General features: G+C 43.0%; 1 protein-coding gene across 4 annotated transcripts in view; it reads left to right on the top strand.

Moving 5' to 3' along the window:
• LOC133659944 (meckelin-like) overlaps positions 1–11,633 on the top strand; it is a 37,380-nt gene extending 25,747 nt beyond the window's left edge. For all 4 annotated transcript variants that reach the window (XM_062062880.1, XM_062062882.1, XM_062062881.1 and 1 more), the window contains 6 exons: positions 198–314; positions 4,882–4,998; positions 10,822–10,929; positions 10,995–11,097; positions 11,162–11,304; positions 11,383–11,633. In XM_062062880.1, the coding sequence (XP_061918864.1) occupies positions 198–314; positions 4,882–4,998; positions 10,822–10,929; positions 10,995–11,097; positions 11,162–11,304; positions 11,383–11,463 (669 nt within the window). In that variant the 3' untranslated portion in view covers positions 11,464–11,633. The remainder of the gene's footprint in view (positions 1–197; positions 315–4,881; positions 4,999–10,821; positions 10,930–10,994; positions 11,098–11,161; positions 11,305–11,382) is intronic.
• Positions 11,634–14,511: the final 2,878 nt, after the last annotated feature.

The raw sequence follows: 14,511 nt of genomic DNA, 5'->3' as shown, positions 1-14,511 counted from the left end.
TGACAAGATTGGTGTAACCCAGTCTGTAGCCAGTCAAGCTTTCAAAATAAAAGCATACAGTTTAAAAGAATACGGTTGCACCAAACTAGGCATTCTGAATCTATTTCGGAACGTCTTATTTTTCCTTGTTTCCCTTATTGTCCATATAAACTCCCCAATTTCCACGTGCAAGTATTAACAGGTTTGCTCTTGTGCAGATTTCAGTACTGCTGTTATCTCACCGTTGTTTTGGCTACTACATCCATGGACGCTCAGTGCATGGCCACGCTGATACAAACATGGAGGAAATGAACAACAACCTGAGGAGAGAAGCGGTTTGTATAAACATCAACACTTGCTTTTCATTTTGCCACGCTCACAAATCGGCACATAATTCATTACATTTTAAAAGTAAATTAGATACCAATGATTGTCACACACATGCTAGGTGTGGTGAAATTTGTCCTCTGCATTGACCCATCCCCTTGTTCACCCCCTGGGAGGTGAGGGGAGCGTGGGCCGTTCCCTTCCTTCGACACGTTGTAAGATAAATTTTAATACAATTTTAGTGTCAGAAGTCCTGCCTAAATCTATTCACATGAAGGACATATCCTTTAAATACAGTAATAAAAACATTAAATACTATATTGAAACAGAAATACTAAAACAATACATCCTTATTGAGACTTTTATTAGTAGGTTGCACAGTGAAGTACACATTCTGTACAATTGACCACTAAATGGTAACACCCGAATAAGTTTTTCAACTTGTTTAAGTCGGGGTCCACTTAAATTGATTCATGATACAGATATATACTATCAGATATATACTATCGTCGTAATACAGTCATCACACAAGATAATCACATTGAATTATTTACATTATTTACAATCAGGGGTGTGGAGGGGGAGGAGGGGTAGGATATGGACAGCAAGTAGTGGACAGAGAGAGAGAGAGAGAGAGAGAGAGAGAGAGAGAGAGAGAGAGAGAGAGAGAGAGAGAGAGAGAGAGAGAGAGAGAGAGAGAGAGAGAGAGAGAGAGAGAGAGAGAGAGAGAGAGAGAGAGAGAGAGAGAGAGAGAGAGAGAGAGAGAGAGAGAGAGAGAGAGAGAGAGAGAGAGAGAGAGAGAGAGAGAGAGAGAGAGAGAGAGAGATCAGAAGGCATAAGAAAAAGTATCTGCATTTGATTGTTTATATTTGATTATTAGCAATCCGGGGAGGGTGTTAGTTTAGGGTTGTAGCTGCCTGGAGGTGAACTTTTATTGCGGTTTTGAAGGAGGATAGAGATGCCCTTTCTTTTATAACTGTTGGGAGCGCATTCCACATTGATGTGGCATAGAAAGAAAATGAGTTAAGACCTTTGTTAGTTCGGAATCTGGGTTTAACGTGGTTAGTGGAGCTCCCCCTGGTGTTGTGGTTAAGGAAGTAGTTTGACATGTACTTCGGTATCAGGGAGGTGTAGTGGATTTTATAGACTGGGCTCAGTGCAAGTTGTTTAACCCTGTCCTCCACCTTGAGCCAGCCCACTTTGGAGAAGTGGGTAGAAGTGAGGTGTGATCTGGGGTGGAGGTCTAGAAGTAACCTGACTAGCTTGTTCTGGGATGTTTGGAGTTTAGATTTGATGGTTTTGGAGGTGCTAGGGTACCAGGAGGTGCATGCGTAATCGAAAAAGGGTTGAACGAGAGTTCCCGCCAGAATCTTCATGGTGCTTTTGTTGACCAGAGAGGAGATTCTGTAGAGAAATCTTGTTCGTTGGTTAACCTTTTTGATTACCTTGGTAGCCATTTTATCACAGGAAAGATTAGCCTCTAGAATGGAACCTAGGTAGGTGACCTCATCTTTCCTGGTGATGACAATGTCACCCACTTTTACAGTGAAGTCATTGACTTTCTTAAGGTTGATGTGGGACCCAAACAGGATGGATTCCGTTTTACCCAAGTGTATGGATAGCTTGTTGTCAGCGAGCCAGGTGCATGTTCTACAGAGTTCAGCGCTGAGGATTTTCTCCACCTTTGACTTGTCCTTGTCGGATACCAGCAGGGCCGAGTCATCCGCAAACAAAAACAATTCACAGTCGCATGCCGATGACAAGTCGTTTATGTATATTAGGAACAGTAAAGGTCCCAATATACTGCCTTAGGGGACTCCACAGCTCACCGAGACGGGGGGACACACGGTGCCGTTCACCTCTACCACCTGCTCCCTCCCCTCCAAGTAAGATTGCATCCAGCTCCATGAGGTTTTGTTAAGTCCGATTGCTCTTACCTTTATGCCTTGTTGCTTTATCATCCACACCGGCAGTGTCATATTCCATCTTTAAGTATATGCAAATTAGCCCATAAATTAGCGCACATCTTAAGGGAAGCCCTTATGTGTAAAATTTGAGTATGTTTAAAAGACGGGGAAACGTTGCACAGATGATAGCAGTGTAAATGAACTTGCAAAGCACTACAGAGTTGACCTGAAAACAGAAAAGGGTTCTAGTGAAAATAAACTTTTTCAGATTTTCAGTAATGTGGGGGTTGTGGAACGGATTGGATTGCATAATAAGCGCTGACAAAGGGTCTCCACCAATGTTCCCTCTAATTTTTCATGTGTGTGAACAAACGCAAAAGCTCCCTGATGTGAGCAACATCAGACGTGCACACTGTGGCCTTACCAGAATCACACCTGTCCAAAACCTGACATCATCCATCCATCCATTTTCTACCGCGTGTCCCTTTTAGGGTCACGGCGTGACCCTAAAAGGGACACGCGGTAGAAACTTGTGCTCCTGCTGAGAAAACGCTCTCAAAAGGCAGCTTGAGGATCTGGTAGCTAGGATCGTCGTCTTCTTACTTATCCCAGCTGCACTCGAAGCGGAAGGCGGGGCTACACCACAAATCGCCACCTCATCGCAGACCTGGTATACTAACAAGTTAAATGTCTTATATTATAATCAAATGACAGCAGTCATTTCCATTAGATTGTTTTCTAATATAAGTGATTTGGATTCTAGTATTGTATGTCCGGATAGGGGTACTTTCAGAGAAAATAATTCGTACCCCTTTCAGAGATCTCATTTAGTTCTCTTGAAACATTCAAATCTTGCACAATGAGATGTAAACATAGGATAAAAGGTACATTCTTGTAACTTTCTGACAGTAAAATATATATACTTTTATAAGCATTTCTGTTATCTAGTAACAGCATTTCATGATTATATCAGGGCATTCAATGGATCGCAACTGGACTGCTTGGTTTGTCTGGGAAGATGTTTTGCCGCTCATCCGAGTAGGCTTCATAAATTTGTGCTCATAGACTTAGATTGGTCAGATCTAGTCCGACTTAGATAGGAGTAGATCTGACCAATCTAACCAGTCCAGTTGTGATTGATTGAATGCCCTGAGATTACAATGACCTGGATGAATGAGAACCTTCATGGACACATTTCATGATTATTATCCGTAAGTTAACATTCTCAATAAATGACTGTAGAATAGGCGCACATCTGATTGGGGTGTCATAGTTTGTTGGCGTTATTCGACTTTTTATGTGGCCATAAACGCATCAATGGCAGAGTCGAATGAGTGTGTGTGTTGGCGCAAAAGAGAGCGCGAGCGGCTGCTGTTGATATGACAGATGACAAAGCGTTGGTTTAACCCTGGTTTATACAGCAGAAATTGACCAGTGTTGCTAGCTAAAAGATTTTTACCAATGATTTTGGTGTGTTTACGGCCGACAAAAAGCAAATTTGCTCAACAAAGTGATACATGAACAACCTGTAGTCCTTTAAGCGTCACGACAGACGTTAAAATAATTGAGTGTTGACAAACACTCTTTTTATCTGTTGAGGCCGCTTGTTGTCACCTGTCATTCACAGTTGCATTGCCAAATCTCACAGGACAAATTATGTGTTTATTTTGTTAAGAGTTCAAATTGGATTTGATTTTGTGCGTGGCATAGATTTGTTGTGCGCAGAGGATGCAATAGCAGTGTGCAATTGCACAGACGCGCACCTTAGAGGGAACAATGGTCTCCACCTTACAATGTGAAGTAAAGGGAAACCATAGTGAATAGTGACAGGTTACAGTATATATATATATATATATATATATATATATATATATATATATATATATATATATATATATATATATTATTATTTATATACTCATATACTCATATTTCTGCATATTTATATTAAATTTCTCTGCGCTTTTTTGAAAAACAACAAAATCCCACAATTGTTTAGGGGGACTTAATAACATTTTAAAATAGGCCTAACAACGCTCATGCTAATGATTATAAAGCATTGATGATATATGTATTAATATCACTAGCATTATTTTGTTTAGATAGTATACAAATGTTTGGTGTGATATGCGTGAGCTATCATAGTTACCCCCTTTATTCATAACACATTGTCAAGCAGGTACTTTGGCTCTAAAAGGTTGGGCACCACTGATGTACAGGTCAGCGAATAACCAAACATGTAAATTACACTTATTTTCATGCAATTTCTACAGAAATGTAGCATAGTAGCATAGTAGGTACATTTTCAGGGCATTCAGTTGAACGCAACTGAACTATTCAGTTTTTCTTAAAATATGTTTCTCGTCTCTTTCAAGCAAGCTCCATCAGTACATGCTCATAGACTTAGACTCGGTCTAAGAAATCATAGACTTCAACTAAGACTAAATCATTGAAACTGATGAAGGCGAAACATCTTTCAAAGACAAACTGAACAGTTCAGTTGCGATCAACTGAATGCTCTGAGAATACAATTACAGGGATAAATGAAAACATCCATAGACATAGTACGTCAATAGTTCCTAATATTTGGTGGTCAATTGTCTTCAAGGGGAGACCCTATGTAGGTCAAAGTTCCCAAGTAACAAGGTTGTATTGTTTTATTTCAAAGGAGACAAGGTGTGGTCAAAGAGGTCTTCTTCCCAACACAGACATCCAGACGTTTCAGGTGGCCCTTTCCACACAGCTGCGATCCCATTATGACAGGATACAGGAGTCCTTCATTACGGTTTGTACTCATTTCTGCCACTGTTATAAAATATGAACTGGCACAGTAACCTCCCCTCAGAATATAATATGGTCGGGCCTCCACTACTCCCAAAAAAACTGTTTCTCTAGAGCAGGGGTGTCAAACATACGGCCCGCGGGCCGGAACCGGCCCCCAAGGAGGTTCGATCAGGCCCGCAGGATAATTTGAAAGTGGAAAAAATGCATAAAAGACATGGAATTAATATTTTAAATTCGCTGCAATTCATGGATTATCCGCTAAGGGGCGCACTCTTTCCATCAGAGTAGAAGACAAGCCGCATCACTGAGACAGACTGAAAACAGCAGACGGTATCAATTTTCTCAGTGATGAATATCAATAAAACAAAAATGCGTTCAAGGCTCACAAACAAGCACTTAAATGACATTCTGAAAGTGACAGCTAGTCAGGACATGACACCTGGTGTTGATGCACTTGTACAGGCCAAAAGATGCCAAGTTTCAGGAACAAATACAAGTCCAGACTAGACTAACACCTTTAAAATGCTGCCTTAGATACTGTTTGCATTGAAAGAATACAGCTCTGTGAAGATGAATCCTTACTGTGGTGATTTAAAAAATGTGCACTTTAATGTTAGTCAGCAGCTTCAAAACAAAAGTTGTGTGATGGAATTCTACTGTTCATACAACTCCATAAATGTTCAGTATGTATTGTATGTGTATGTATGTTTCATGTATGAAGTTTACAGATTTACAGGACAGGCGAACACTTTCTTCATTACACATTTAAAATCACTCTCCTTAGTTTGTAAGGTGTACGCAGGGATTACATTTAGATTTTATATGCGTATGTGTAAGTGGTTTAAACATTCCTTTCTTTAAAAGTCTCATTTAATCTTAAAGTGCATTACTATATTTTTCAGTACCAATTAAAGTTGTGTGCCTTTGTACAATCAGTGGGATCAGTTGCAATGCATATTTGTGAATGATAAAAGTAAATTGCACATTTGTCTAAGGAAATATGAGGTGTTTCATGAAATGTTTTGTAAAAGGATAGTTCATTAAATTTCAATATTTTCCTAATGTTCTTGTGCTTCTTTACACCAAAACAAAGGAAAGACATGATATTTTGGTTATTTATAGCAGAGTATGGTATAATTTTAATGGTCCGGCCCACTTGACATCTCCCTAGGCCGTATGTGGCCCACGATGCGAAATGAGTTTGACACCCCTGCTCTAGAGTATTATGTAGTTTTCTACTAACCCCTTTTTTGTAAGATCTATTCTGGAGAGGATGGTGCACCGGATATTTGAACTTCTTATCCAGGAGTAGCAGTGTAGTTTTCGACCTGGTCATGGAACTTTGGAATAACTATACATTGGGCACGGTTCTTGAGTGCACGAGAGTTTGCCCTACCAGTCCAAATGTGTGTTGTAGACTTGGAGAAGGAATAGGACCCTGTATTTCAGGAATCATGTGAGGGTACAGGGAAGTATATTGGATTGACTGATTTTGGCTATTCGCTTTCAGAATGGCAACTGCCAGAGATTGGCAGCAAGTCAAGCTTGTTTCCAGAGTAGGGCTCCGCCAGGGCTGACTTTTGTCACCGATTCTGTTAATGTCTTTGATGAGCAAAATGTCTAGGCACATCCAGGGCATCAAGGAATCTGGTTCGATGGCCGCAGTATTGCTTCTGTGATTTTTTTCCGGACGATGCGGTCCTGCTGGCTTCATCGAGCTGTGAACCAAAGCACTCGCTAGATCGGTTCGCAGAAGACTGTTAAGCTGCTTCTAGGATTCAACAAACGTTATTGTTGAACTAGTGCATTCTCATGTGTCTATGTATTTATGAGCCCCTTTTTATGCAGTATAATTGAATGGAACTTGTTAGATTCCGGTGGTAACCCACAAGTTCTTCCCAGAACTTGCGAATCAGGTCCAGCTCTCCGTTCACAGGGTCCCGTCCTCTCGGCGTGGTCAGTCTTACCAGGCTGCTCCACCAACGAGGCTCTACTCAGCTGGATGGCGAGGCAATTTGCCTCGTTCTAACTACCCTTTGGTTCAGCGTCTGTCCCGCTTCCTTTTGTGGTCGACTCGGCTGAGAAGAGATAGATAGCTTGCCTCTAATGAATCTTGGCTCTTGTTACTGACTAGGTTAAATTTGAGGGCTGGGAATGGAATGAAAAGCATCGACCAGGAGCTGGTGCGCCGGGCTCCCTCTTCTGTGGAGCAGCCAGAGCTTGAGTGTGGTCGCCCTGATCCTGCGACCTACCCAGCTCCTTCTAAACAATGAGACACTTTTCGGACTTTTTCGGACATTCCCCAAAGAACTTTGCACAGTAAGAAACGATCTGAAACCCATCTTAAACCGAATTAGAGATTACATTGATTTGCATTTAAATACATTTTTACAATTTTATGTGAACGATTATTGACTCTGTGCAACGCTTACCCTATTGAGCCTGCAATAAATACCATTACAAAAATACCAAGATTGTATCCCTTATCGTACCATTACGTCCTTGACGTAAAAAGATAGAAATCCTGTGTGTACTACAACTAGCTCTGAAAGGTCGCTCTAAGTCAATCCACTTACACGTACAGTATGTCCTGAAGGGCTTTTCATTCCATTCCCAGCCCTCAAATTTAACCTAGTCAGTAACAAGAACCAAGATTCATTAGAGGCAAGCTTGTCACAATGTGTTGGTGACGAACCCCAAGATGCAGAGAAGGCAGGCTTGGTACAGGAAAACATAATTTAATGTCCATAAAATAAAGAAAAAAACACAAACCAGGAACCAGGAAAACAGGAGACAGCAAGCATGAACAATAATCAGGAAACAGGGAACAGCTCACAAAAGACGAACCAGGGAGAACTGGAGACAGAAAGCAGTCCACGGCATACAACGACAGCAACAATTATTACAATGACAATACTCAAGCCCTGACTGGAGGTCAAAGCAGGTCTAAATAGCAGCTGACTGATTGACACCAGACGTGGCCAGGTGCCAATCAGCCGCAGCTGAGGGGAACAGCGCTCAGAGAGACTAGCAGGAAACTAAACCAAAATAAGAGTGCTAAGAAATTAAGACAGGGGGAAAACCAAAACATAACTAAACTTTCAGTGACAAACCTGACAGTAGCCCCCCTTCCCATAACGGATACCAGACGTTCTAGAACCCCCCCCCTCCAAAAAAACCAGTCCAAAGTCACGGGAGGGTGGAGGGAGGACAAGGCGGTGGGCCGCCAGGCCAGGTGACCCCGCAACCAGCGGGGAAGAGTCAGGTGGCGACAGCGAGTAGAACGCCGCCGCAATTGGCGAGGCGGTTGCCCATGAAACGACCACATCCGTGGCCGACAAGAGGATGGTGGCGCCGTCTGCTGCTGGCCCACCGGACTGCATGGCGGCGGCGTCTGCTGGCCCACCGGAGTGCATGGTGGCGTCTGCTGGCCCACCGGAGTGCATGGTGGCGTCTGCTGGCCCACCGAAGAAGATGGTGCCGCCTGTTGCAGACACACCGGGGTGAGGAGTAGCAGTGCCTCCCCAGCTGCACAGCTACACATAGTCCCCCCCTCAAGGGACGGATCCAAGACGTTCCCACGAGAAGCCAACACAGGACAGCGATGGGTGGGAGGGATCACAAAAAGAGGCAAAGCTTTTTTTGGATTCGGCCATTAATGTTAAAGCATTGTTAAGCCTCTTTGCCATCAAAATCTCCGCGGGGTTCGTGTTAGGCTGGAGTATCCTGTCACAATGTGTTGGTGACGAACCCCAAGATGCAGAGAAGGCAGGCTTGGTACAGGAAAACAAAAAATAAAATAAAAATAAAGAAAGAAAGCACAAACCAGGAACCAGGAAAACAGGAGACAGCAAGCAGGAACAATAATCAGGAACCAGGGAACAGCTCACAAAAGACGAGGAACTAGGGAGAACTGGAGACAGAAAGCAGTCCACAGCATACAACGACAGCAACAAGTATTACAATGACAATAATCCAGCCCTGACTGGAGGTCAAAGCAGGTCTAAATAGCAGCTGGCTGATTGACACCAGGTGTGGACAGGTGCCAATCAGCCACAGCTGAGGGGAACAGCGCTCAGGGAGACTAGCAGGAAACTGAACCAAAATGAGAGCGCTTACAGGAAATTAAGACAGAGGGAAAACCAAAACATAACTAAACTGTCAGTGACAAACCTGACAAAGCTATCTAAAACAGCGGGGTTTGAGGGTTTGACTCGGTCTTACGAGATAGGCTTCTCAGCCGAGTCAACCACAAAAGGAAGCGGGACAGACGCTGAACCAAAGGGTAGTTAGAACTAGGCAAATTGCCTCGCCATCCAGCTGAGTAGAGCCTTGTAGGTGGAGCAGCCTGGTAAGACCGACCGCGCCGAGAGGACGGGACCCTGTGGACCTGATTCGCAAGTTCTGGGAAGAACTTGTGGGTTACCACCAGAATCTAACACGTTGCGGTCCAAGCACAAATCCCGTATAATGTTTCTGCACCCTTTTTATGCCCTTCAAAGTGGGCCGGAACATTTTAAGACAAACAACTCCTTTTTTGGTTTTGGAGTACAGCCGATCACATTGTGTTAACCTTTCATTGGATGCAGTACACATTCCATTACATGCTGTCATTCACAAAAGTGTACACCCCATTACATTGTGTAAGTTCTGGGACTGTCCAGAATCTTCCCCAACATCCTGTTCTTGCTGACCATCTGTTCTACATTCTTACATTCTTCCTGTTAGTCATGGAACTTCAGTACTTTCTGGCAATAACAATGTGTCTTTAGTCACGTACGCATCTGCTCGGGCCATTTCAGGTTATTCCCAACACTGGATTGGACCTAATGATGCCGTTTGTATACACACAAAAAAACTACTAGAATTAGAGCAGTCTGCACCACTTTTGCACTTGTTACTAATTGCACACGCAGTCTTAAGAGATCACCCGTAACACGCCCACAAAGAGTACTAGCAAATTTGAAATTTGCACACGCTGTTTACCACTTGATATTTGGATCTTAGTAGATCAGGCCCTATCGTTATGTATGTGAGGGTTGGAAGGAGACGATACCACGTAAGACTTAAGGTTACCAGGTTTATTGTAACCTTTGATGATTGTGTGGGATGTGTATGCTACTCTAAGTGTTGGTTGCAGGATTAAGTGTAAAATTAACCATGTAAATAATTCAAGAGGATGTTGTACATGCATGGTCCGAGTCCAGGCGAGTGATCGAGGATCGAAGGAGGCAGTCCAATTTCCGGGTGGAGGTCGAGGTACAGCGCTCGAGCACACGGAACAAGGCGGGCACTGCAAGGAGGACAAAGGACATAAGTCAACAAGACAAAAAGGGGCAGAAGACAAAAGAGGCGAGGACAACGAGAGGGAAGCCAGAGACGTGAATGCTTACTACAGGAGTTAACGACGTTTCGGCGTAGGTCCCAAGGAGTGACTGGTTCTTATGCTGTCCTCCTGATTGCTGCCAGGTGCGCTGATGACTGACAGCCTGCAGCTGCGGCTCGGCGCGTGCGGATGCGTGTCCTGGCATGCTGCCAGGCAGAGAGTGTGATCTTGCTGCGGGAGAGTCTTGGGTTTGAATCCGCGCCGCAACACCTATGTCTCTAAGATGGCCTAGGAATGCCTCATAATCCTCTGGAAACATCTGGACGAAATACCTGGGGAGTAGGAAGACTGGGTTTCTCTGCTTAGGTTGCTGGCTAAATTAATTTTAAAAAATGTGTCTACCAGTGTCTTAATCAAGCTACTGTGCCTCCTCACACTTTGAAAAACATTTTTATAAATGCAATTGTTTAAATTTTAATGCTTCGCTTTGTCTTTCAGAGATACAGACCGTCACGGCTGATGGACCCGAACTCTGCCAATCAGCCAGATCAAAACATCCGGGCTTACCATGCCATGAACCACTTCCTGGGATCCGTCATAGATCATGTTAGTTTCACACTGACTTAGTTTGGTTAGTGGTCAAGGTCCATGCTTAATTTCCTCTCATTCAGGCCCACCCTGACGTGGACTACTATGTGAGGGACAAACTGACCTTAGAGAGGATCATGGGCATGGAGTTTCTTGAACCAAAGGACAAGAGCATCTTTTATAATGGTATTTGTGGTGTTGTGTATATTTGTTTGTTGGTGCATGTTGTAAAGTGTGTTTGTCACCATAGATGAAGCCCACACCTTCAGTAATGTGCTCTTCTACGGACATGAGGGCACCCTGCTGATTTTTGACACGTTGTTCTTTTGCATCATTGACCTTGCATCTCAGAACTTTGTACTAGCAGCCGTGCTGACGTACTTGGAGCAAGTGGTTAGTATTTTGTGTACTGTATATACTTTTACCAAGACGGACATGATGCTGTATTGAAATTAATCAACTTCCCTACAGATCTTTAAAAAGATCCGCGTTGGTCTCGGGAAGAAGAATTTGGTCTTCAAAAGTCAAGTGGATGAGAGGTTTTTTACGTAAATAATAGGGTAATAACTCATAACTATAAAAGGTCAGTGTCTTTAATTTTTTTGCTGATTCCCTTTTTAGACAATACAGTTTGGATTTCAATTTGTTTACTGTAATGTTATGTATAAAACATGACAATATTGATTAAAATGTGTATTTATTCAGGGTTGCACATTGTGTATAATGTCATTTTTTCTATTTTGGGCAAGTTCGGAAATGAAGGAGTATCATATCAATCAATCAATGTTTATTTATATAGCCCTAAATCACAAGTGTCTCAAAGGGCTGTACAAGCCACAACGACATCCTCGGTACAGAGCCCACATACGGGCAAGGAAAAACTCACCCCAGTGGGACGTCGGTGAATGACTATGAGAAACCTTGGAGAGGACCGCATATGTGGGTAACCCCCCCCCCTCTAGGGGAGACCGAAAGCAATGGATGTCGAGTGGGTCTGACATAACATTGTGAAAGTCCAGTCCACATTGGATCCAACACATCAGCGAGAGTCCAGTCCACAGCGGGGCCAACAGGAAACCATCCCGAGCGGAGACGGGTCAGCAGCGCAGAGATGTCCCCAACCGATGCACAGGCTAGTGGTCCACCCGGGGTCCCGACTCTGGACAGCCAGCACTTCATCCATGGCCACCGGACCTATGCAACTCCCCCTCGCAAGGGACAGCGGAGAAGAGGAGAGAAGAAAAGAAACGGCAGATCAACTGGTCTAAAAAAGGGGGGTCTATTTAAAGGCTAGATTATACAAATGAGTTTTAAGATGGGACTTAAATGCTTCTACTGAGGTAGCATCTCTAACTGTTACCGGGAGGGCATTCCAGAGTACTGGAGCCCGAATACAAAACGCTCTATAGCCCGCAGACTTTTTTTTGGCTCTGGGAATCACTAATAAGCCGGAGTTCTTTGAATGCAGATTTCTTGTCGGGACATATGGTACAATACAATCGGCGAGATAGGCTGGAGCTAAACCGTGTAGTATTTTATACGTAAGTAGTAAAACCTTAAAGTCGCATCTTAAGTGCACAGGAAGCCAGTGCAGGTGAGCCAGTATACCTGTAGGCGTAATATGATCAAACTTTCTTGTTTTTGTCAAAAGCCTTGCAGCCGCATTTTGTACCAACTGTAATCTTTTAATGCTAGACATAGGGAGACCCGAAAATAATACGTTACAGTAATCGAGACGAGACGTAACGAACGCATGAATAATGATCTCAGCGTCGCTAGTGGACAAGATGGAACGAATTTTAGCGATATTACGGAGATGAAAGAAGGCCGTTTTAGTAACACTCTTAATGTGTGACTCAAACAAGAGAGTTGGGTCGAAGATAATACCCAGATTCTTTACCGAGTCGCCTTGTGTAATTGTTTGGTTGTCAAATGTTAAGGTGGTATTATTAAATAGATGTTGGTGTCTAGCAGGACCGATAATCAGCATTTCCGTTTTCTTAGCGTTGAGTTGCAAAAAGTTAGCGGACATCCATTGTTTAATTTCATTAAGACACGCCTCCAGCTGACTACAATCCGGCGTGTTGGTCAGCTTTAGGGGCATGTAGAGTTGAGTGTCATCAGCATAACAGTGAAAGCTAACACCGTACTTGCGTATGATGTCACCCAGCGGCAGCATGTAAATACTAAAGAGTGCAGGGCCAAGAACCGAACCCTGGGGAACTCCGCACGTTACCTTGACATAGTCCGAGGTCACATTGTTATGGGAGACGCACTGCATCCTGTCAGTAAGATAAGAGTTAAACCAAGACAAGGCTAAGTCTGACATGCCAATACGTGTTTTGATACGCTCTAATAAAATATTATGATCGACGGTATCGAAAGCGGCGCTAAGATCAAGAAGCAGCAACATAGATGACGCATCAGAATCCATTGTTAGCAATAGATCATTAGTCATTTTTGCGAGGGCTGTCTTCGTAGAGTGATTTGCCCTGAAACCGGATTGAAAAGGTTCACAGAGATTGTTAGTCACTAAGTGTTCATTTAGCTGCTGTGCAACAATTTTTTCGAGAATTTTGGAAATAAACGGAAGGTGGGAGACCGGTCGGTAGTTTACCATGAGGTCAGGATCGAGGTTAGGTCTTTTGAGCAGAGGATGAATAACCGCTTTTTTGAATGCTAGGGGAACAGTGCCGGAGGAAAATGATAACTTTATAATATTTAACACTGATGGACCTAATAATACAAACAGTTCCTTGATAAGTTTCCCAGGAAGTGGGTCAAGTAAACATGTTGTTTGTTTTATCCCACTTACACGCTGTAATAATTCCTCTAATGTTATTTCATCAAAAATAGAGAGACTATTTTGGAGGGCAGTGTCCGTCGTATATACAGTCGTATTTGTGTTAATAGAACCCAGTTGTAGCTGGGATGCGTTGTCTTTAATCTCCTTTCTAATGAGTTCAATTTTCTTATTAAAGAAATTCATAAAATAATCTGCCGAGTGGGTGGAGCTACTGGGAGGAGTCCCTTGTTGGGTTAGCGATGCTACTGTACTAAACAGAAATTTAGGATCGTTTTTGTTGAGGCGGATGAGATTTGAGTAGTATTTAGCTTTAGCTAAGGTAAGCATGCGTTTATAAGTTATTAAACTATCACTCCATGCTTGATGGAAAACGTCAAGTTTAGTCGCGCGCCATTTGCGTTCCAGTTTTCTACATGATGATTTATGAGCTCTAATTTCTTCTGTAAACCATGGGGTGCTCCTTTAGGGGCCCTTTTTTGCTTTAGCGGTGCTATACTATCAATAATTTCGCGCAAGGCATCGTCAAAGTTGATTAGTGAGGTTATCAATAGAGCCGACATAATTTGGGAATGGTGCCATTACCGAAGGCAGTAGGTCAGCAAGAGTCATCGTTGTGGCAGCATTAATGTTGCGGCCGCTATAGCAGTTATTATTATTATTAGCTTGTTCACAATGAGTCAAAACTTCAAATTTTATAAGGTAATGATCGGACATTACTTTAGTATATGGAAGTATCATAACTTTGGAGGTGGTGACACCCCTGACAAGCACTAGATCTATTGTATTACCGTTGC

This window comes from Entelurus aequoreus, linkage group LG11 (assembly GCF_033978785.1).
Source record: "Entelurus aequoreus isolate RoL-2023_Sb linkage group LG11, RoL_Eaeq_v1.1, whole genome shotgun sequence".
Lineage (NCBI taxonomy): Eukaryota > Metazoa > Chordata > Actinopteri > Syngnathiformes > Syngnathidae > Entelurus > Entelurus aequoreus.
The sequence above is the reverse complement of the archived record's forward strand: the minus strand, read 5'-3'. Positions and strand labels throughout refer to the sequence as shown.